The sequence below is a fragment of the Gymnoscopelus microlampas genome, assembly GCF_963454915.1.
Source record: "Gymnoscopelus microlampas genome assembly, chromosome: 16".
Taxonomy (NCBI): Eukaryota; Metazoa; Chordata; class Actinopteri; order Myctophiformes; family Myctophidae; genus Gymnoscopelus; species Gymnoscopelus microlampas.
The window spans coordinates 25,061,593-25,086,258 of record NC_139953.1 but is presented as its reverse complement, the minus strand read 5'-3'; the positions used below and the strand labels follow the sequence as shown (position 1 = coordinate 25,086,258).

General features: G+C 44.2%; 1 protein-coding gene across 2 annotated transcripts in view; it reads right to left on the bottom strand.

Moving 5' to 3' along the window:
• The window catches only part of LOC311063798 (tyrosine-protein phosphatase non-receptor type 14-like), a 48,808-nt gene that overhangs the window by 14,494 nt on the left and 9,648 nt on the right, over positions 1 to 24,666 (bottom strand). For both annotated transcript variants that reach the window (XM_084083399.1, XM_084083400.1), the window contains exons 2-12: positions 19,402 to 19,844; positions 15,094 to 15,269; positions 6,355 to 6,452; positions 5,262 to 5,329; positions 4,099 to 4,169; positions 3,759 to 3,846; positions 3,119 to 3,207; positions 2,571 to 2,658; positions 2,169 to 2,251; positions 1,544 to 1,604; positions 589 to 667 (exon numbers count right to left, since the gene is read on the bottom strand). In XM_084083399.1, coding sequence (XP_083939525.1) covers positions 589 to 667; positions 1,544 to 1,604; positions 2,169 to 2,251; positions 2,571 to 2,658; positions 3,119 to 3,207; positions 3,759 to 3,846; positions 4,099 to 4,169; positions 5,262 to 5,329; positions 6,355 to 6,452; positions 15,094 to 15,269; positions 19,402 to 19,575 — 1,075 coding nt within the window. In that variant the 5' untranslated portion in view covers positions 19,576 to 19,844. The remainder of the gene's footprint in view (positions 1 to 588; positions 668 to 1,543; positions 1,605 to 2,168; positions 2,252 to 2,570; positions 2,659 to 3,118; positions 3,208 to 3,758; positions 3,847 to 4,098; positions 4,170 to 5,261; positions 5,330 to 6,354; positions 6,453 to 15,093; positions 15,270 to 19,401; positions 19,845 to 24,666) is intronic.

Sequence of the window (24,666 nt, the reverse complement as noted above, 5' to 3'; positions counted from 1 at the left end):
TCCTGATGGGAAATACAAAATTAGGTCTATTCAATTATCTCAAACTGCTACTACAGCGACCTCTTGGCTCAATCAAGTTGTGGTTGAAAGCAGCGAGGGGGAAGGGTTGAAACTTGTGTGTGTGTGTGTGTGTGTAGGGGGGCTGGGGCGGGGGGTACTTGTATTACTACACTTGTGTGTGTAATGTTATGTCCCCACAAGTACAGCAGGATTTGAGACATATATATGTAAGTTATACTTACAATTCCGAAAATATTCAGGGCTATTTTCGCCTTTAGGTTTTGGGTTAAAAATGGCGCAAATGCCATTCATTAAATCATAACTCTAAAATGTTGATGTCCTCACAAGAATAGTAATACAAAGGACTTATTATTAGTATTATTTGTAAATAGTATTAGTGTGTGTGTGTGTGTGTGTGTGTGTGTGTGTGTGTGTGTGTGTGTGTGTGTGTGTGTGTGTGTGTGTGTGTGTGTGTGTGTGTGTGTGTGTGTGTGTGTGTGTGTGTGTGTGTGTGTGTGTGTGTGTGTGTGTGTGTGTGTGTGTGTGTGTGTGTGTGTGTCTCTCTCTCTGTGCGTGTGTGTGACATACCTTGAGAGCTCTGTGTGTCCTGGTAATGCTCTCCATACTGGGAATGTAGGGACGCAAAGTTACAGGATTGGGGCCGTGGCTGAATGAAGGGACGTACACAGAGTTGAAGACACATATATTTACGTTATGTATGTATAAGTTATATAATGAATATTACATGACCCATCTTTTGCTTTGTCTATTTTTGTGTGAAATAATTTCGCTGCCTTCAATGTCTACCAAGTGTATTGATTGTGTGGCAAGAAACACTGTGTGTGTTACATTATAATTAGTCTCACAAGATGAGCAATTAATTATATTTTATTCAAATGTTATCACTTGTGTTTCTGTGTGATTTAGTGCCATTTGGATACATTTTTCACTGGCAACATGGACTGTGTACAATTACACAGTAAACTGAAATAAAAACAACCCCCTTTTGAATTTTAGCTGTTGTGTATATTCTCTCTGCAGTCATCTAGCCAGAGGGTGAATGGTAACTGTCCAGCCATAATGTGGGGTCATTGTGGCGTCTCGACCACTAAGGGCTGTGGTTCTCCAGAGAGACCTCTAAGCGCTTGCCCAGGGTGACTGAAGAGCCATTGTGCCACATTTAGCCTTGCCATTGTCTAGCCAGTGGGGAGCGAGACGCACAAATCATGGCCTTCATTGTCACACCGGAAGTCAAAGCATACAACACCCTTACACTTTCCAGCAACACCCACACCACCACCCACGGGCGCTAAACCCATGACTCTGAGACACAATAAAGAGTCGCCCTGAGCGGGCAAACGGGGTTAAGGCCCTGACCACAGCAATTCTTGTTTACCCTCCGGACTTGACCCTCTGTCCTTGGCCTTCTGGTCTGGTTCATGAAGGTCAGTGTGAATAATTTAAAGGTTTTGTAGAGGGGAGGGCACAACAATGTTATGCCACACAAAAAAGACAGCTAATCATTCAGAAAGACTGACAGTACCAGAGAGAGGCGGGGGGTCCAGGTGGGTCGCCGCCTGATTGGTGCAGGTGAGTGGGCGGGCCTAGCAAGAAACAGACACACAAAGTGACCAATCATGACCACCGGAGGCATAGCGATTCACAAACAAACAAACAAACATCAGAAACAGAAAACGGTTCATGTCAAGAACGGTATCAGTACATAAATGAAAGATTAGTATCTCTACTAGAAGGGTTTGATTTGTAAACAAAAATAGAGGGGAGATATTAACTTCACCATTCATTCATTCATACTTACTCGTATGACAAATAGTGAATGTAACACGTTGTGAGCTTGCAGATCTGCCATTTTTGCAATTGTTTAATTTGAAACAAATAAGTAAAAAAAAATAACGTTTTGACGATTGCAAAATTTTGATTATATGAAACATAAATATCAAACATATCAGACTTCCAAAAAGGAATGCATGCCTTTAATCCAGTCTGACCAGAAGCAGGGATATAAAACAGATCCCCACCGGTGCAAAAAATGAATTACCAGATAGGGGATATCAAAAACAGAGGCATGGATTCCCCCCCCCCCCCTCATCCCCCCCATCAAACCGAACCCTGGACGTAAGCTCAGTGACTTTATCTATGACACTCACTCTGCACAGATCTTGTTCTGTTTGTAGAACTTGTGTCTGGCCGTGAAGAGACGAGCGATGTACTTGGACATTTCCATATCCTCCTGAAGACGAAGAGGAAAAACATTGATATTTCGAAAATAATATATTTATAGACCATGAGGATATAATGTGCTCACGTGTTTGTCTGTGTGCACAAATGTTTGCCAATGTCTCTGTCTTTGTTTAAATTCCATTTTATACTTCCCACAAGATAACCTTGTGCAACGTGTCCTTGTGTGTGTGTGTGTGTGTGTGTGTGTGTGTGTGTGTGTGTGTGTGTGTGTGTGTGTGTGTGTGTGTGTGTGTGTGTGTGTGTGTGTGTGTGTGTGTGAGCAAGCTCCGTGGCCCTGGCGGTAGACCACGGACAGACACAACATTTACCGTGTGAAAGATGATAGTGTCGTCTTTACTGGTTATCTCCACTGTGATGGCTGACTTGTTGTGTGCTATGGTACCAATGTCCTTCCATCTGTAACACACACACACAATGTATTCATAAGATCCTTTTAAAAATGCTTTTTCATTAGTTCAATTATATTTATAAAACCCACAGACAGACTTAACCACTTTAAACCTGGCATCCCTAGAGGTGGAAATCTTTAAAATTCTTCAAAAATAGCATATCTACAAGCTCACAAGCTTGTGAGCTTGTTGTGAGCTCGCTACTTGTCTCGCGACAAAGTATAAAATAAGGCTTAAGTAGTTAAAGGATGACCAAATGTTAAAGGACAACCAATAGCATTCATTATTATAAAAAATACAATAAAAAACATGAAATGATTAAATATGGCTTTAAAAGATATTTATGAACCTGTGCATTGCAAAATCCTGAGTGTAAAAATGGGCCCTCTCTGAGTGAACTCTCAGGATTCTAATAGAAAATGAGCTCATCTCTCAAGGAAAGGGGTGAAGTTGGTACAAGGACTTACCTGTGGAGCATTATGGACCTGCCATTCCGGTGTTTGACAAACACTCCGATGAACGACACGCCAATGAAGATGTCATTGGTGTAGTTGTCCTGTGTGGAGAGGTACCAACACATACTTCAGTTCATACTAAGGTACGTCTGGATGTGGTCTGTACCCTATTTGGCAATCCCCAGCTAACCCGCTTGAGAACACACAACGCCATTGACAGCACTTTCCGAGAAATGCGAATGTAGGGGGAAGAAAAACACTGGAATGACTGGATGGTTAATTGCCATAGTCTGTCACCTTGCAGACTGAAACTTTGCTTTCCGTGGCCATAATTCCACCCTAAGAACCAAATAATGGGAACTTTCTCACTCTGGTAGACCTGCTTGACAAGCTCGACCCAGTGATGAGCGAACACATTAGACAAGCAAAGAACGAAAAGAGATCGCTGGCCACCACATGGGCAAAACAATACAACTGTTTTATTTTCTTTTTAAGATTTTTTTTAAGCCATGTTGAGCATAGGGCGGGATGTGCACATAATGCATTGTAGTTGAAGTCTGAAAATAAACCATTATGTATGCAAAACAACACAATTCGCATTTTTTGTTGGGGGTTATACTACGTACTATGTATCTATGTGTGATGGTTCTACCTTAGCAGCAAAGCTCTCCTGGCCAAAGCCATCCAATTTCTCCACCTCCTTGATGTAAAACAGCTCCGCTTCAGCAGTCTGCATTCGACTAGAAACCACAGACAGAGATTCAAGACTCAACATTCACCTTATTGACCCCATGGGTACATTTGCTTTTGACATGACAGCCACTAAAGGCTCATTTATACATCGTCGTAAAAACAAAATGAGTTGATGGGAAATGTTGTATGATACAATCATTTGAAGTATACTGTATATTTTCCTTAAGAATCATCACACACACACACACACACATTCGTACAAACACTCACATAGGCGAACACTAAATCGGGAGGCCTACCAGTGACTCTTGTGTTCCTCAGCCACCTTCTGAGTCCATTCCTCCAACACCTCATCTCCATGCTGCCAGTTCTGCGATGATGGCCAGAAGATGGTGTCAGGAAGGGAAAAAAAAGAAAAATGGCGAATGCGGTGAAGGGGAAGAGAGGAGAGCAGAGAAAGAGAGGAATTGGGAGAAGTACGACAAAGAATAGAGGGAAAAAAGGAATGAATTAGAAGTGTGTGTGTGTGTGTGTGTGTGTGTGTGTGTGTGTGTGTGTGTGTGTGTGTGTGTGTGTGTGTGTGTGTGTGTGTGCGTGTGTGTGTGTGGGAGGAGGCAGGGGTTACATGGAGAACAATGAGGCCAGATGGAGGTAAAAAGAGGAGAGAGGGGTGAGAGGGGAGGGGTGACAAGGTGAGAGAGTGAAAGTTACATCTCTGTGGGCAGAGAAAGTTGTATCAGGTGACACTCCCTCAGCAACACCCACTCACTGTAGCCCTCCATTAAAACACTCCATCACTTTTAACAGAGAGATGGAGAAAGATTGGCTGTGAATTAGCCTAAGACATTCAAGCACTTTCAATGTCTCTGCTACCCTCTCTTCCCCTGTCCTGTCCTCTCCAGTATTCTCTTCTCCTGTCCTGTCCTGTCCTGTCCTGTCCTGTATTGTCCTGTATTGTCCTGTATTGTCTTCTCCTGTCCTGTCCTGTCCTGTCCTGTCCTTTCCTATCGTCTCCTCTCCTCTACACACTACACACTGTAGTTATACTGTAGTTAGCAGTCTGGGTTCAACTCCGGCGGTATAAACGCAAACCCAACAACTACCAATGTAAACAATAGATATTAGTAATTCAAGTAAAGGTAGGCAGGTAAATAATGCAAGACAAACCCCCAAACATTTTCAGTTTGTTTTATCGCAGTTTTCTTGTAACTAGCATCAGTCATCTGCTTACTGTAAATGTCCATTACAATATTTAGCTTACTGTAAAACAAAAATCAATATTTAACATCTAGTGTGCAATGCATCTCTCACTATCAGTGCTCTTATTATTCTCTCTCTCTCTCTCTCTGGTATGCAGGTGGAACATGGAGGGAGGGAGGTACAGAAGTAACACCGGAATGTGTGCCTTTAGGCTATATGCACACGCACACACACACACAGAAGAGCAAGTATGGGGACTCACCACTGGGAAGAGCACGTACTCCCTGAGGAAGTCCTGAGACAGGAACTGTGTAAAGTCTCCAAAGTCAGCTGGGAGGACACGAGGACACACACACACACACACACACACACACACACACACACACACACACACACACACACACACACACACACACACACACACACACACACACACACACACACACACACACACACACACACACACACACACACACACACACACACACGATTAACATTAAAAATAAATAAAAAGATCATCTATATTTTTTCATCTATATCTACAACCTCACAATGTGTCACATGTGTCATGTTGTGAGCTTGCAGATCTGCTATTTCTTAAAGTAGTTTCACTTATACTGACATACCCAAAATAGGGACGTCAGGGTTAAAGTGCTAGGGTACAAAATCATTAATAAGTTTGGAGATGACTGATGTTTTCAAATCCCATTAAGTACAGTATATTTCAGTAAATGGCATCTGCCCAGACCTGCAGATAGGGCCTGTGAGTGCACTGTTAAGTGTCGTTGTGCCGTCTGTTGGTGCAGTGGAGAATCCAAGCTTCCCTACTGATAAGGCCCTTCCTGCTGCTGCTAAGGCTAACCTTGGAGCTAAGTGATAAGCTAACAGTCTGTTTACATTCCCCCAGACAAGACTGTGGAGGTGGAGTGAGCGTGTGAGAGTGTGTGTGTGTGTGTGTATGTGTGTGTGTGTGTGTGTGTGTGTGTGTGTGTGTGTGTGTGTGTGTGTTTTAAAGGATCGTGATACCATAGGAACTCAAGTGGACTAGGCCTCTTCCAATGGTATGCAGCCATATTAGGTAGTGAAGTTAAGATGACCTGAGGAAGGGCTATGTGTGTGTGTGTGTCTCTCTCTATCTCAGTATATTCCCAAGGTAGTTAACGTGTGTGTGTGTGTGTGTGTGTGTGTGTGTGTGTGTGTGTGTGTGTGTGTGTGTGTGTGTGTGTGTGTGTGTGTGTGTGTGTGTGTGTGTGTGTGTGTGTGTGTGTGTGTGTGTGTGTGTGTGTGTGTGTGTGTGTGTGTGTGTGTGTGTGTGTGTGCGCGCGCGCGCGTGCGTGTGTGTGTGTGTGTTCTACCTTGTACTGCTAGGCCAGCTAGTCTGATTCCCTGCTCTACTGTGCAGTGGAGACGTCCATCCAACACCTCCTTCTTCACCTGCAGGTAATACTGATACCTAGACAGAAAGACAAACAGAAGTCAGTCATATCAATGCACATTGACAGCTTGTATTCAACAGATTTATCCAGAAATGTAAGAAGTCCAGTGTTTAACACACACACACACACAAACACACACACACACACACACACACACACACACACACACACACACACACACACACACACACACACACACACAGACACACACACACACACACACACACACACACACACACACACACACACACACACAGGTCCACAGCGATTTAGACATTGCAGCAATTAAATATGACAGCCATGTTGGTCTGCTTTTGGTTTGGGCAAGAAGACAGCACTGGCGACAGCAGTTCCAGTAAAAACAATGCCACAGAACCTTGTTACAAAATCAGGAATGAGTGAATCATCCCCGGCTACAATACCACTGACTCATCTTCGACTTGAGGAGAGGAAAATCTAATGTGTTCCAATAGGGACTGAATAGTGACATTTTTCAGCGCTGCAATAAATTTAGCTACTGGCCGGCAACAGCCAAATCCAGGAGTGTTAAATAAACACTCCCGCCCGGATTTTATTGCGTGGGATTGGATTTGAAGCTCACGTTTACATGGACTAGATATTGGCTAACACATTCCAAGGTATGCCTAACACAAGCTAAACAAACAATAGCGCTGGGTATAGCAGCATAATTGCATATTGCTAATGTGAGGCTAGCTGGGGATCGGCAGTGTGGTCGTTTTGGGCTGTGTTACCACCAGTGTTAAGTTGATATGACGCCGCTCAGAGGGCGACCTTCACAGAGTGTGGTTCACAGTCCCCAAACCCAAGTGGCTGAAATATACAACATTTGTTCAGAAAGTTTGAGTTGCTTTTGTCCACTTTTAGCTTTGGTCCAATTTTGGTGTTTTTCTTTTGAGGAATGATTTCGCCACAGAGAGGCCACACAGAAGGAGAGAGAGAGAGAGAGAGAGAGAGAGAGAGAGAGAGAGAGAGAACAAGAGTGAAAAAAGAGTGAAAAGAGAGCCAGAGCTGTCGGGGCGACCGGGCTCAGCTGCATAAAACGCGCACGCCGTTTCCTGTTTGTTGCCATGGCGACCACAGAGCGAGTCTTTCCAATGTGGGCTGTGAGACACCTTTCCTGACACACACACACACACGGGAAGAATTCGGAGTGGAAGCATACATCAAGACAGTCCATGCCAAAGTGCACAAACTGCTATGTGGAAACCACCAAGTTATCCATGCTTAGTCACTCCTTCTATACACAGCATAGTACTGCTCGTCACACACACACACACACACACACACACACACACACACACACACACACACACACACACACACACACACACACACACACACACACACACACACACACACACACACACACACACACACACACACACACACACACACACTTTCCTCCAATGCAGAGAAACCCCTCTTAAAAAGGTCCATATATCTCTCGGAATGAATGATTTTCCATTCATTACCGAACAGAAATTTCACTTGACATTTTAAACTGAATGAACTGGAGGGACCTGACCCAATACCTGGCACCAGGAACCAAACAGGGAGAAGTGGTCATGGAAAAGAGAGTCATAGAAACGCAAAGAAAGACAGAAAGGAGACTGAAGCTACACTGTAAAATACTCAGAGTCAATTTAACCCATTAAGACCTGAGGCCAATTCTAACTGTTTTCTGAAAATACTTATGTTGCTATATAAGTGGTGCTCAAACCTTTTCATGTCAAGGACCCCCAAATTGATAGGTATTTGGCCGCAGACCCCCATCTGAAAATATTTTGCTCCAAGAACCCCCAGAAGCAAATATTTGAGTAAAAAACATTTGCTTAAAAAAATACATATATTCAAAGATTTGCACAAATGTTCACGATTCTTAAAAAATAGCAAATCTACAAGCTCACAGCGCTATTTTTGAATAGCCAAAGTATGCTATATGCCAAAGCGTGCTATATCTAAAATGATACAGATAATTCATTTCCCAGTTTCAATGGGTTAACTCTGATGTATAAATGTAACCAAATGGATCCAAAGTATCCACCTGGTTACATTTATACACTATCAGAGTTAACAGAAAACAAAACAGCAACCGCACACTCCTTGTTCTCACTCTGTACACTTCTTCACAGTCATCATGACCGAAAGCTCGCATTAAATGTGGATACATGCATATGCAGGTAAGTAGTGAATAGTGATTTAGTTCACTTTTCTTTTCACACTATCAGAGTTACAAATGAATGAATAAACACTGGGGATTTTGTACATTGTGCAATTGCATCACGCGCCTCCATCCTTTTCAATCATCTGTCTTCATCAGTCAAGTTCAGTACTTAATGTTGGATGTCGGACTTTGACACTCAGGATTTTGCTGTTTGTTTCACCTTCTAACATATTTCTAACATCTCACTGCCTCACTCCCTTGTTCCTCTCCTCTTTCTCTATCGTTCCCTCCCCCTCTCACTCTCTCTCTCTCCCTCTTTAGTCTTTCCCTCTTTCTCTATCTTTCCCTCTCCCTCCCTCTCCTGCTTTCTCTCTCTCTCTCTCTCTCTCTCTCTCTCTCTCTAGTTCTTTTTTGAGCTTCACTTCGTGCGTGTTCTGGGCCTATAATCTGACCCCGCCCTCCTCCCTCACCCTGTCATTACACTGGTTGGCTGAGCCGCCATTCCGTTCCCGTGGCAACCCTGTAATTTGCCAACCCCAGTCACCGCCACTGTAGGGAGGGGGAGGAGCTTGATGCGGTCTGGAGGGAGGAGCCAAGTAACCCTGAAATAGTTGTGAATGTGAATATGAATATGAATATATATATATATATATATATATATATATATATATATATATATATATATATATATATATATATATACCGTATCCATATAAATATATAAGTTACAGGGTAATTGGAAAACCAGGGAAATTGAAAAAGAAGCGGTCGTTTCCCCCCCCCCCCAGGCAATTCTGTAGAACCAACACTAGAGGGCAATGCAAGCCACACTAGACTAGAGCCCCCCACCACACACGTGCACGCACGCATGCACACATGCACACACGCACACATGTGAGTCGTGGATAGTAACCCATGAAGAGATCTATTCTCTCCCTATCGGTTTACAACTCGGACGGCGCTGATTCGACTAGCAGACCATCGGCCGGTCGGCGCAGGCACTTGCACCTGGCGGCCTCAAGCTCTGCTGAGTCGGCGCGCCTCCGTCATGGACAATAACTATTATCACGTGTGCGTGTGAACGCGTGCTCAGCGTTCCCCTAGCGTAGCTTCCTGGTTGCTATGTGGGGGGGAAACAACAAAAGCCGCCCCTCCTCCTCCTCCTCCTCGTCCTCCTCCATCTAAAGTTTGTGACGCTACGCGGCCCTCACACCTACGTCGCACCACGATCCGCGTCCTTATCCCTTTAACGCCCATATATGGAGATCGCTGATGTCATCAGTATATGCCCATATATGGGCCTGCCCCCTTTTGTGCGCATTTATGGAGCTGACTAGTTTGTTTGCGCCTGATGCCATGACGACACATTTAGGTTAGACAATACACTCCATATTTGGGCATAGATGCTTTGGCTGAGTCATAGTGACATAAGCGTGATGACGTTGTCCGCCAGCCGGTCCTCCTTATGGCAATTCTTTGTGTATATATGTATGTGTATATATATATGTATATATTATGTATGTGTATATATATTATGTATGTGTATATATATATTATATATTTGATATAATTTCGGTTAATGACCCAACCCTATGTGCTACACACCTGGCGAGGATGTCATGTGAGTGACATCATGGCGCTGTAATAACAGGTGAGCTACAACAACAGACATCCTCTCAGACCAGACGACTTCATCTTTGACTTGTATCACGCCTTGTAAAATCCTCAGTGTTCATTTAACTCTGTGTAAAAAAAGGCACCCAAACGGACCCGCAAGTTCCCAACTGAGGATTGCACTGTGTGGCAGACAGAGACTGTACCCTGGGCTGACATCACTGGCATTCCAAATGGCCCCACATGACTCGCACAAAGACCCCCTTTATATGCCCACGCATGTTCAGGCCCTGTTCAAGACAGGCTACCAGATGTCCAAATGGCTAAGACAACAAGTCTGTGTGTGTATGTGTGTGCGTGTTTGCGTGTGTGCGTGTGTGCGTGTGTGTGTGTGTACTCCCCCAGTGGTATGACCCCTGTCCACCCCCTCAGCCCCAGATGGGTCCAGACGGCTGTGTGGGAGGTTGGGGGTTTCACTACAACAAAGTTGTTGAATCAGCAAGGGGTGGAACGAGTACATCTGTGTGTGTGTGTGTGTGTGTGTGTGTGTGTGTGTGTGTGTGTGTGTGTGTGTGTGTGTGTGTGTGTGTGTGTGTGTGTGTGTGTGTGTGTGTGTGTGTGTGTGTCTCCATGCGTGCGTGCGAGTGTCTGTCTGTCTGTCTGTCTGTCTGTCTGTGTGTCAGTAAGTATGAGTACATACGTACGTACAGTATGTCTACATACATACATACCATGTTTTGCTATTGTTGTAGGGACCAATTGTCCTCATGAGGATAGTAAAACCATGCCTGCACTCTGTTCATCCTAACGCACTGTGGGGAAGGTTTGATGTTTGGACACTGCGGGCAAAACGTTCCTGTACACACTAAGAAAATCTAATCAAATATATTACACATTCCTGTTTATTCCTATACCTGAAAGCAGCAGCCTAACTATGTTACCCATCATGTGCCAGACACATGCATGCATGCACAGACAAAAACTATTGTGACCGCAGAAAGGGGAAACATTCTTTGAATGTGCAGGCATTGTGTGACTACAAGCACTGTTTCATGGCGTTTTTTGTCAAATGGCTGTCAAATGTCTAAATGTGATAAGCCTGAGCATGCCCAGTGTACATGAATGGTCATGTGACATGTGTTTTCAGGCTTGGAGTATGGATGAAGATTAACCCTCACAGGGTGATAATTGAACCAAAGCATCCCTATTCTGGGGGTTTTACATGAGGTTTTACATGTCACCTGGGTTTACCATCCAAGAGGTAATTTCCGCTTACTGTAGTATACAAAACACTTGCTTCTGACTGATGAACACACACGTGCACACACACACACACAACATGAAAGTAACACCCTGCACAAACTAGCACACTCCAATCACTATGGTGACCCTGCAGGACCTGGACTGCCTGCCCCCTCCACTAACCCTGGTCATTTTCACGGCTGCATAGTAGGAGGGGAAGAAGAAAAGGATTGAGGGAAAGATGAATGAACACACAGAGAGAGCGAGAGAGAGAGAGAGCGAGAGAGAGAGAGAGAGAGAGAGAGAGAGAGAGAGAGAGAGAGAGAGAGAGAGATCTGGTGTCAGGTCACAAGTCATTCAAACACTAAACTTCAAAGCCCTCATTCTGACCACAGTATAAAACACATTACTTTCTCCGTCTTGCTTAGATTAACAGAGTGGAGAAGGAGATATACCCCCCACCCCCCAATGCCTCCCAGGCCAGGTGTGCTGGCACAGGGATGACACACAGGCCATTGCTATGGGAGACACTGTGACACTAAAGATGCGGATCGCTGCACAGCAAACTCCTGAGTGTTAATTTAACTCTGAGTGTGCAAATGCAAACAAATGGGTCCATAGGGGTCCATTTGGCTACATTTGTACACTCTCGGACTTACAAATGGATAAATGAACACTGTGGATTTTACTGACCTCAGTAAATTAGAAACAAAACAGTAAGTGTCAGAGACTCGTAACATTTTCCTTCTCAAACTGTTTCACAGATAGGTGTTGAGACACGGACAGGTCATTTAAAATGAAGAGGCCTTTTACTTTTCTTTTTCTTGGTGACAGTGTAAAAAGCTTTGGTGAAAGAAAGTGAGAGACGGCATTTTAAATAACCTTTTCTTTAAGTGACTAAAATGTTATTTTAACCAACCCGTATGGTAGAGCATGTTAATACTTCCAGCAATACTCAACTCTCCTTATAACACAGCTGCAGTGATTGGAGGTGGTCTCCCTACTGTTGTCGGGTAGGACTGATACTAATTGACAACAAAGTTAAATTCCTTGCAAACTCTCCAGAATAACACTACAGTAAAAGTTTTGATTCCTCGGTAGGACATGAAAGGATTATGGATTGTAGCATAATTTCATTTTATTTCTTTATTTGTTATTGATGTATTTGAAAAATGAATGGGTTGTGTGGGGGGGGGGGGGGGCTTTACAAAACGTCTGCCTCTGGGGCTGTGTGTGTATGTCTTACAATGTAGTGCATTGTGACTAACGCCTCTGACAGAGCTGCAGCTGGCTTCTGGGTAGATTCTTGGGGGGCACAGGGTGAGTGTGTGTGTGTGTGTGTGTGTGTGTGTGTGTGTGTGTGTGTGTGTGTGTGTGTGTGTGTGTGTGTGTGTGTGTGTGTGTGTGTGTGTGTGTGTGTGTGTGTGTGTGTGTGTGTGTGTGTGTGTGCCAGACATCCCCCTCCCCTTTAGCACTTCTTCTGAGAGGAATGTGCGGTCCACCTCCTCCTACACTGGAAGACTGTGCCAACATTCCAGAGTGTTCCAGAGTGTTTCCCAAACAGTGGGTCGGGACCCATTTTGGGGTTGCGGACCCATTGTTATGGGTTGCAAGTAAATATCTTGCGACGATTAATATTTAAATATATATATATATAAATATATGAAAATCAGAAATGTTTAAAAAAAAACATGTGTATAAAACATATTTTAAAATAATTTCATACATTTTCAAAAAATGTAAGACATTCCATACATTTAAAAAAAAAACGTAAAAGAAGCGACGCAGTGTGAGCTTGTAGAATGTAGATTTTCACTAGTTTGGGTCCCAGGGAGAGGTTTAGGAACCACTGTCCTACACTGGAACATTCCAGAGCGAGAGGTAGGGAGGGGGAGAGAGAGAGAGAGAGAGAGAGAGAGAGAGAGAGAGAGAGAGAGAGAGAGAGAGAGAGAGAAGAGAGAGAGAGAGAGAAAATGGAGAGAGAATTACAGGGCTAGAGGGATGGAGAGATATAAAAGGACAGACCTGAGAGAATCGTGCACATTGCAAATGTGATGGGGGGTTAGAAAGAGAGAGAGGAACAGAGAAAGAACGTCAGAGAGATACATGCAGAGAGAGAGAGAGAGAGAGAGGTTAGAAATGAGGGCTATTGTTCCCTGAACTTGCTCCTAAGGCCCCGCCATAACCCCCTAACCCTGTACACACACACACACACACACACACAGTGTAAAAGCCCGCAGGGGATTCCTGGAATACTGACCTATCTCCCAGAGCAGACCATGGCCTGTGTCTAATGAACCTACTGTACGTACACACACACACACACACACACACACACACACACACACACACACACACACACACACACACACACACACACACACACACACACACACACACACACACACACACACACACACACACACACACACACACACACACACACACACACACACACACACACACGCAAATGCACGGACATCAAACACAGATTGAGCAGATTCAGCCATTTGCACAATCTCAGATTTACAGACCTGGAAAACCTTCAAGGACCCTTGGCTGTCAACGGTCGGACTCCACTTTGACTGCCACTGGCACAACACATACAAAGGACACGGCTTTGACAACTAATCCTACTACTACATCCCCATTTAAGGAACACCCTTCAGTCTTTGCATTGGTTCTGTGATGCTGTTATTTATTTTCTAAATTAAGAATAGTTTCCACCCAGCTTTAGCCCATTGGCTGAATGTAGATGTCATCAGACATCGTACATTTGTACACTCTCAGAGTTACCAATCATTTAGCTGGGGACCCCCTGGACTCACTCAAGGACCCCTGGGGGTCCCCAGATCCCACTTTGAGAAACACTGGACTAGGAGACGCTAGTGCAGTGACAGAGAATACCCTCCTCCCCTGCCGGCTTCCCACACACACCAACACGGCCAACTGTGTTGGTTGGAGCAGCCGACCGAGTCAGAGGTACCGTGGAGGAATCGAACCCCACAGTGTTGGGCAATTACCCCCTGGACAGCACATTCAATTCTACAGGTTTTTACACACACACACACACACACACACACACACACACACACACACACACTTTAATGCCCTGAGTCAAACGTCAAGCTCTGACCTGCAAATGACCTTTCCCACATCCAGTCAAGCAGCAGCAGCAAATTCACCAGCTTAGTGCTAGCAGACTCACGGCGGGAATACGGCATGTGTGTGTGTGTGTGTGTGTGTGTGTGTGTGTGTGTGTGTGTGTGTGTGTGTGTGTGTGTGTGTGAGGGAATCTGAGATGGCAGACACTGCTGCCCTATCTACACACTGACCCCTGGATGCCCTTTTCACAGCTAGCCAACACGCTCACTCTCTCTGCTCTTTCTCACACTCACACAGACAAAAACATGCATGCACGCACACACACGTACAAATGTGTGGCATACGTGAGTGTGCATGACCAGGTCAAACTCATCGCAGGGCTGATATCAGAGAACCAGTTAACCATAAAAATATATGGTGTACAATGCATGGCTTGGTGGAATGCAACATTCCACCAAGCCAATCAAAGCACAATTGATCAATGTCTCCCATGGTTAAAACATGTACAGTACCTGGTGGCTTCTTGCTCCAGCCGGGACACATTGGGCACGTAGAACATCACGCCAAAGAAGAGCAGCGGCTCGTTGCCAAACTTATCCAGCTGTTTCTTCAAGGGCTTCTCCAGTTCCACCCAGCGCTGGGCCGGAGTCTGGGTCTTTCCCTGGAACCAGAGGCCGAAGTAGTGGGTCTGGACCCCCCGGGAGGAGGGAGGAGAGGGGGTGAGAGAACAAAGGAATGGAGTAGGGTTATTAAAGTTAACTAAAACTAATATAAATAATAATGTAATAATAAACAAAATAATTAACATAACGTTTTATAAAAGAAAAAACGAGCCTTTGCAAAAAAAAAGACAAAACTAGATAATTAACTGAATGGGGTTGTGTTTGTAAAACTAACTACAATCATAGAGAAAGTGCAGTGATGTTGCTAGGTTTTCAATGTAATGAGTCCCGGACCCACAGGTGGTCCTTCAAATGTTTTCATGGGTCCCTAATAAAATGTTATTTTTTTCCTTCGGTCGTTCTCTTTGATCTCCAAGGGTTATAATTATAGCTACATTCATGTATGTTCAAATTTTAAACTATTTGTAAATGAAAGTGTGTGTATACACAATCCTAATGCAGTGGTTCTTCATATTTTCATTACACGTGAGAGTAGGCTATTATAATAGCATACTTTATTAACGTTCAGCAGCAAGCTTGTAGATCAGTCCATTTTGAAGGCGTTTTCGTGTGACGTTGGATGTTTCCGGTTGCCTTTTATGGTCTTAAATGGGGCGTGGAACAATGCAAATTATCTCCACGGGAGCGCACCTCTGACTTTCCAACGAAAATGAGATACACCTGTGATCTGTACAAATCATGGCTCTGCACCCCCTTTCATGAATCGCACGTCAGAACTGACTCCCAATAATATACATTTATTAACAAACATTTACGACCAGTATATACACGTTATTTACGTTAGTGAATGAGGCCCATGTCCTTAGTCTGTCAATATTTCATACATGAGCCTAGTATATTGGGTGGATATGAAATTTTCCAATATTTTCCTTAAAGAATAGAGAACGCATCGACCCGTTGAGAGCTTATAGATCGTCTATTTTCACTACTTTTTGGACCGGTTTGAATCTAAACCTGATTACACCATATTACAAGAAAAAACTAGCTACAACTAAAACTAATACAAACTAAACTAAAACATGCCTTTTCAAAAACTAAACAAAACAAGTAAACCTGCTTTAAAAACAAATGAAAAACTAAACTGAAATTAAAAACAAAAAGTCAAAATGAAATACATAAAAATAAAAAAAACTATAATGACCTTGGAAAGGAGTGGTTGAAAAAAGGTTAGGATAAGGGGAGGCAGGAGAGGAGGAAATGGAAGCGGACGAAGGGAGGATGAAGAGACAAAGAAGAGGGATACATACGGTGAGAGATGGAGAAGAAGGAATGAGTGGGAGAAAGAGAGATCGAGGCAAGAGATTGGGCAGGAAAGGGAGAGGCAAAGAATGATTATGGGGGAAATGGTGAGACAAGTAAAAAATGGGAAGACAGAGAAAAGGAGAGACAAAGACAAACAAGCGGAGGAGAGGAGAGATCAGAGGAGAGATTAGGATACCAGACAAAACACTCAGCAAGCAAATATTTCTCCTTCAAATCTGATCAAATGTCTGACAGCAACTGGGGAAATCTATTAGACAGAACTAAACCAGACCAAATACCACAGAAATGACCCACAGCCAGGGTAAAGAAGTGTCATTTTATCTCATCTGCATCAAGTCATCAACTCATTCTGACCTTGTGGTGTAGCTCAGCAACTGTGCTTTAAGTGAATGACTCCTCCTCTCACATTAGTCACTAGTCACTCGTTCAAAAGCAGCAAACGTCAACTGACTCACTGAAACTAAAACGCTTAATCTGCTGTATTTATCGTCACAATTTGGGTTAAATGTGGTTTGAGGTGAGTAAGCAGGCAGGTGATTCAGGGCCTGGGTGTGCAACTGTGTGACGTTGACTTTAACTAGTCTTTGCCACCCTGGGGTCTCCCCTTCACTATTCCAGCTTTCTAACTACTAAAGCCCTGTTTTATAAATTCGAAAGTTTAAAGAATGTTGAAAACAAAAACAAATCCTATTATGTCTGGCCCAAAATAGGGACGCCAGATTGGAAGTGTCTAAAGTTTAGACACTTCCAATCTGGCGTCCCTATTTTGGGCCAGACATAATAGGAACTGTTTATCTGACTAAAGACATTATAATTTAAAAGATCTCACAAACACACACATGTACACAAACAGTCCGGACACAGTGTGCATGTAACGGGGCAGACAGAGGCAGAAGCGGGGGTGTCTGGGGCGCGCTCCCTATAATTTATGAGTATCACTGACACCTGGCAAATATCACAACACACTGCGAGCATGGACAACTCCACCGCCCCCTCTCTCTACTGTTTTACAACCTGTAGAGGGTGAAGACAAGCACTTGAACGAGCACACGCGTAAAACATGCAAATACAGCCCAAATACAGTCCAATGCCTCCCTTTGATCCTGTGCACAAGCTGGCCACACAAAGAACATATTGGGAAGGAAACACAGTGAAGGATGGTGGTTGCACAAAATGTGAGAAACAGAAAAGTGTCTTAAAGGTTGTCAGTAGGGGTGTATACAAAATAATTGATAATGCAATAGTTTTCACTGGCAAAACAATAATAATTGATCCCTATTTTGGCCATGTCATTATAGGTGCTCAAACGCTCAAAACGCATCGCAATGCAATGCAATGTGTTGTGAATTTTTACTATTTTCACTATTTTTGCACGTCACCGAAATATAAAGTAAGGCTCAAGTGGTTAATCGATTTGTTGATATATAGAAAAATTCATTCTTGAATATTTCATATACCGGTACTGTATATACTCTATATTTCGTTGTAGATCTGCTATTATCACCGGGGTCCCCCCACTTGGTCTTGTGCTTTTTTCCCCTCTAAATCAAAGCTCTCCTCACTGAAAATAGCCGTTCTACAAGATCGCACCGCGTTGCAATGCAACAAGCTGAGCTTGTATATCTGCTATTTTCGCTGAGTGTTTTTTTTTCTTCAGATTGACCCCTTTCAAACATCCATCTATAAATGTGTGTCACCAGCATATCTCGAGAACCGCCTGACCAATCAATTTCAGACCCGAAGGAGTGATGTGCGGAGTGGGAAATCGTTCGGATCGGCGGATCTCCAACCAATATGCCCATATATGGACATTCCAATATATGAGCATATACTGATGAAATCAGGGATCCCCATGTATGAGCATAAAAGGGACACGGACTTACAGACATCTCCATATATGGGACGGGTATAAAAGGGACACAGGTAGACAGACAGAAAAAGACATTTCAATATATGGGCAAAAAAGGGACACAGACAGACGGGTACTCAGACAAAACCCCCGACACTATGACTCAGACATATTGGTCAGATCAGTGGTGCGATGTAGGTGTGAGGACTGCGTAGCCCAAAAATCCGCAAATCGCCTGTCCTGGACTCCATATTTGGGCATGCCTGACACAGAACTCCATATATGGGCATAAAAGGGACACAGATAGACAGACTCTGACAATGGGTACAGCAGGTATTGTGTAACCAGGTGGGGATGCATTCCGAACTTGCATCGTTCCCCAGTAGGCTGGTGGCTCAGTGGCTGGTGGTGTAGTTAAAAATGAAAAGGGATTTCTTTTTACCAAAACATTCAAAAATGTTTTTAAATAGTGAAAATAGCAGATCTAAAAGCTTGTAGAACACCTATATTCACTATTCGTCATGTGACGAAGTATAAATGGTTAAACGACTCTGATCTGACACCAGCGGGTAAACAAAGTGGATCTTTCCTCAACAGGAGTGACATAAACAGATTGAAAGATGGGGCGGGCCATACACGAAGGGAGAATGTGGAGGGCGGGCGGGGGGTCGGGGTGTCGGAGGGACAGTGGGAGAGGCGGATGAGCAGTATCTCTTTCTCCACCAGTGAAAAGAGGACAGGGGGACGCCACGCTTCGTTAGAGACAGACAAGAGCCCTGCAGGGGACAGAGAGCAGAGGGCACGGACACACACACATGGTCTGGAGGGAGACGCGTGGCACTAGCACACACACACACACACACACACACACACACACACACACACGGCCTCCCAAACGTCAAAATTCATGTGTGACTATGCTGTGTGTGTGTGTGTGTGTGTGTGTGTGTGTGTGTGTGTGTGTGTGTGTGTGTGTGTGTGTGTGTGTGTGTGTGTGTGTGTGTGTGTGAATGGGTTCTTCTCACCTCCCGTAGCTCCAGCCTCTGTGCGACCGCCTCCAGACATTCCTGTCCCGTACTCTCCACTGACAGAGTACACTCGATCACGTTGTTGTCCAACAGACGAATCCGCGTCACAAAGTAGTTCTTGCTGAGGACATTGTAGCGCCTCGTGCGCCGTAGCTTCAGCCGGAAAGGCATGGCTCAGCGGGAGGGGGGTTCGCGGCCGGGTTTGCGGCTGGGTCAAAGGTCAAAAGTCACACAAGAGAAAGCAAGAGAGAGAGAGAGAGAGAGAGAGAGAGGGTGGGGGGCCGTGGGTGTTAGGACCAGGCTGCTGCCCTCCTCACCCTCACATGGCGCCAGCCACACCACCGGGTGGAGAAATGCACACCGGGGAGGCGCTGGCCCATTCCCGAAGATGTCTGGAGAGGAGGATGAACGGCCCAGGAGGAAGGGAGGATCAGCGGATGCTGCAGGGAGACAGATGTGAAAGAGATAGATCAGTTGACATGGCACAGCAACCTGTGAAAATGTCATGTCTGCAATCCTGAGTGACCATTTAGAAAAAAATGTAACTCTCAGAGTTACAAATAAATAGAAGTTCCTGCACATCAAACCATCTTTCTGCAACACGGCAACATGGCGCTTAAATCAACACAGGCCTCTTATATGAACTCCCCATGCCCCCTCCTCCGCAACAAAGTCTAAGCCAAAACTGAAACAAGAAAATGAACACCAAGCTTGCAGAACCACCAGTACCAATGGCAACGTTAGCTACTATTACTATTAACAATACTAGAATTTTAAGCAGGAGCATTAGACGCCAAGTAGCAGATAGCTACAAGATTAGAGGCTGACCGAATACAACCGATGCTAGAGTCCTAGCCACTGATTACTGAAGTTTTGAACAAAACTGCAAAATCTTCTAATCTATTTTAAATGAATGTATTAACATTTTCAGAAACTTTCAAAAAAATAGCAGATCTAAATATAGATGGGTTATTTTTGATAGTGTTTCTATAGGGTTACATAACGGCTGACAAGGATGTCATCAAAAAAGTCAAGTAATGGCCGATATATACAGTATATAGATCAATATCGGTCGGACTCTATACTAGACTGTATAGCTTTAGCAGCTGTGCTCCCTCCAGCCGTATGTGGCCCAGTGTCGGGCCAGGGGAGCTGCAGGAGACAGGGGCAGGGATGTAAGGCCATGGATGACTGGACATCAAACAGCAGAATGCAGACATTCATTTGAGCCCAGCAGCTGGCTTTGAGGAGCTAATGGAGCTTCTAAAGTCTCATATCTGCCTGTGTGGGAGGCCTTTCCTTCCCTTTTTATCTCCCCTCTCCCTCTCTATGTCCCGACAAGACCACAGCGCCAGACATTGTACAGTGTAGCCATATGTGAGATCACTTTTTTTTAAATAATGTGTTGTTCATGTCCACATAAATACATAGATATAAAAGGACTTAAACAGTAGTAGTGCAGTCAGATAATGTGACACACACACACACGTGCACGACATGCTTAACATGAACGCACATTGAAGCGACGCTTTCAAGAGTTTACTTGTTGGCCACTATTAACATTGTAACTCCACAACATGGAAAGAGATACATCTATTGAAAGGCAAAACACATAGTCATTCAAACAGACACTGTATACGACGTGCACATATGCTGTAACCACCCCGTATACGACGTGCGTGCACATATGCTGTAACCACCTGGATTCAAACACAGAGAAACTAAAGACCTATCTCCCCCCCGGCCAAGGGTGCTTCTGGCTTCAGACAGGACTACTCTGCTACACACACACACGCAAGCATGCACAAAAGCACACTCACACACACACACAGTGGTTTGAAGTATGAGTCTTTGGGGGAGTCATTTGAATGCCATACCTGGGTTAACCATCAGCTTCAAGCTTTCATGTAGTCTACAGAAGTCTGATGAACAGAATGGCTTTGAAGTGGTGCACCCCCCACACACACACGCACGCACGCACGCACGCACGCACGCACACACACACACACACACACACACACACACACACACACACACACACACACACACACACACACACACACACACACACACACACACACACACACACACACACACACCTATGTATGCATATCCATAAATGGACTAACACACACCAAAGAAATATCTGGCTGTCAGTCACCTATACAGCTATAAATATTACCTAATATATATATTACACCTAAATAATAGCTTTAAACAGAGTGATATATTGCCCCATTCCAGCGTGACTGCTCTTAACATCACGTCGTTATTGAATTAATTAGCATGGTAGAAAGGTGGTGTTATGTTTGTGGCCTCTTCCAGCTTTGTTAGGCAGGAAACAGACCAAAAACACCAGTCCAAATGCTTCCCGCCTCCTCAGCAGGGGGATAACAACAACCTCTCCTCCATACTAAAACGGAGCTCATTGACAGAACTGGCAAACCCTCAAGCTGCAACCCTAAACAAAAGATGAAGGAGAAAGTTCAGGGCGAGAGAGAGAGAGAGAGAGAGAGAGAGAGAGAGAGAGAGAGAGAGAGAGAGAGAGAGAGACACAGAGAGACAGAGAGAGAGAGAGAGAGAGAGAGAGAGAGAGAGAGAGAGAGAGAGAGACACAGAGAGACAGAGAGAGGCTAAATGAGAAGTGCAGGGAAAATAGGAAATGAAGAATATGGAGAATCAATGTGTTACAAAAGTATCGAGAAAATGTGTGTGGGTAGTATGAAAAGAGAGAGAGAGATAGAGAGATAGAGAGAGAGAGAGAGAGACTGGAACACATGGCACTTAAAAGAGAGAAAAACAGTATGACAAGCAGAGGAGAGGAGGGCACGGAAGGGGGTGTGGAGAAAAAGGAGAGAGAGAGAGAGAGAGAGAGGACGGAGAGGAGGGGAGAAGAGAAGAGAAGGAGGGATGTGTTTCTTCTTGTCCAGGGCTCTGGCAGGGTGCTGCTGATAGTCACCTTGGACCTGAGCCCAGATTCCTCTCTACCCCAACTGGAAAAACAGAGCACACCTGACACAAGTATGTACCACAAGGAGAGAGCGTGTGCGTGTGCGTGTGCATGCGTGCGTGCCTGCCTGTGTGTATGTGTGTGTCTGAGAGAGTGTGTTAGTGAGAAAGAGAGAGAGAGAGAGAGAAAGAGAGAGAGAGACAGAGGAGAAAGCCTCTTCAATGAACAAGGGAGAGCAGCAGCAAACGTCTGTCTAACGACCATAGCGTTACTTTAGCACACAGTAAAATCCTCACTATACTTTGTGGACCAGGGGTCTATACTTGGCCCCTCCTTTTTTCCCCTCCACACCAAATCTCATCCCCGTATATAGCCGATCTATGACTATTTTCGGCAGATGTTTGCCTGTTCGCCAAACGTGTGCCTATTTTGACCTGCCCCGATTGGGATGGGGTTCAAGTGTATAATTTAAGAAAGTTCACAAAATGGAACCAAACAGACCCTTACAGCTACATTCTCAGAGTTAACCCATTAAAACCGGGAAACTTGCATCTGTATCAGTTTAGATTTTAGTGTTGGCTTTTCAAAAATAGCAGATGTGCAAGCTTGCATTATGGCCCGAAGCTTGTAAATCTGCTATTTTTTAACATTTTTGAAAAAATCTTGAAAGTGTGAGAACTCTTAGAAGGTATTAGTAGAATCGGCCTCAGGTCGGGTTAAATAAACACTCAGGATTATACAGTGTAAGATATTTCAAACTAAAAAGCCTGCTTGCACTACTACTGTGTGTGTGAGAACCAACCCAGTAGTACATTCCATGCTCCTGAATCCCTCTGAGAAATCACTATAGCATCATCTTAGTCATGTGTTTTCTGTTGGGCACACACACACACACACACACACACACACACACACACACACACACACACACACACACACACACACACACACACACACACACACACACACACACACACACACACACACACACACACACACACACACACACACACACACACACACACACACACACACACACAATAAAGCCGCTGAAGGTGAATCATTAATTGCTATGGGTGAGATGGGTGAGTAAATCTTTGTTTTGTGATTGGACGACTTTTTGAGCAGCCGTCACCCGACGCTGATCCAAGGGGGCTTTGCCCCGCCCCTTTCTGCCCAGGCTCTTACTGGGGAAGTGACATCATGGAACCGACGGTAAAGAAAGAAATAGGGGTGGGGGTGGGGGGCACCCCAGAAAGTGTTCTCACGCACACATGTGCTAAATCACTGTCAACAAATACACAGAGACAGACAAACACACACACAAACACACTGAAAGGCACACATAAAGATGCATACTTTCACCGTGTGGTGTACAAACATAGACATGCATGAACAGAGCACACCGCACACACAACACACGAACACACACACACACACACACACACACACACACACACACACACACACACACACACACACACACACACACACACACACACACACACACACACACACACACACACACTAACAAGAGCACAACACTACACAACCAACACACCCACCAAGTTCTACAGAGGTTAGCCAAGGGACCAGACAGCAGTTAGTGCAACTCTAAACTAGCAATCAGCGGTGTGGTGCGGAGTGTGTGGTTGGGTGAAACCCAGACAGACAGACAATAGGTTGGGACCAAACCTTCTCTGGGGTGGAAGAAGTACTCAGATTTTATTTTTTACTTAAGTAAAAGCAGCAATACCACAAAATACTCCGTTTCAAGTAAAAGGCCTGTATTCAAAATTGAGCAAAAGTACAAATGTATTGGCACCAAATTATATTTACAGTACCAAAATGAAAAGTATATCAAAATGTGTCAAACATTTTATTTTGCACTTACATTTGAAACAAATCTCAAAGTGCCACAGTACTCAGTAGTAGTGCTACAGTAGTAGCTACCAGCCCGCAACGCGTTGTGGGCTTGTAAATCGGCTATTTTCAAATAGCCGAAGTATAAAATAGGACTTAAGTGGTAACTATATTTTGTAATAATAATCTAAATATGCAAAGTAACTTGTAACTAAAGTCCACTACAAATAATTGTAGTGGAGTAAAAAGTACAATATTTATCTCTGAGATATAGTGCAGAAGTATAAAGTATCTAACAATGTACAGTACTTAAGTAAATGTACTTAGTTACATTCCACCACTGCCAGCAGGAAGACTGTTTCTACAGTATGCTGCCGCAAACGCTCACCCCAGCTGGCGTGTTTATTTCCAGCGCGCAAAAACAGCGTATACATTTACAAAGTTGCACA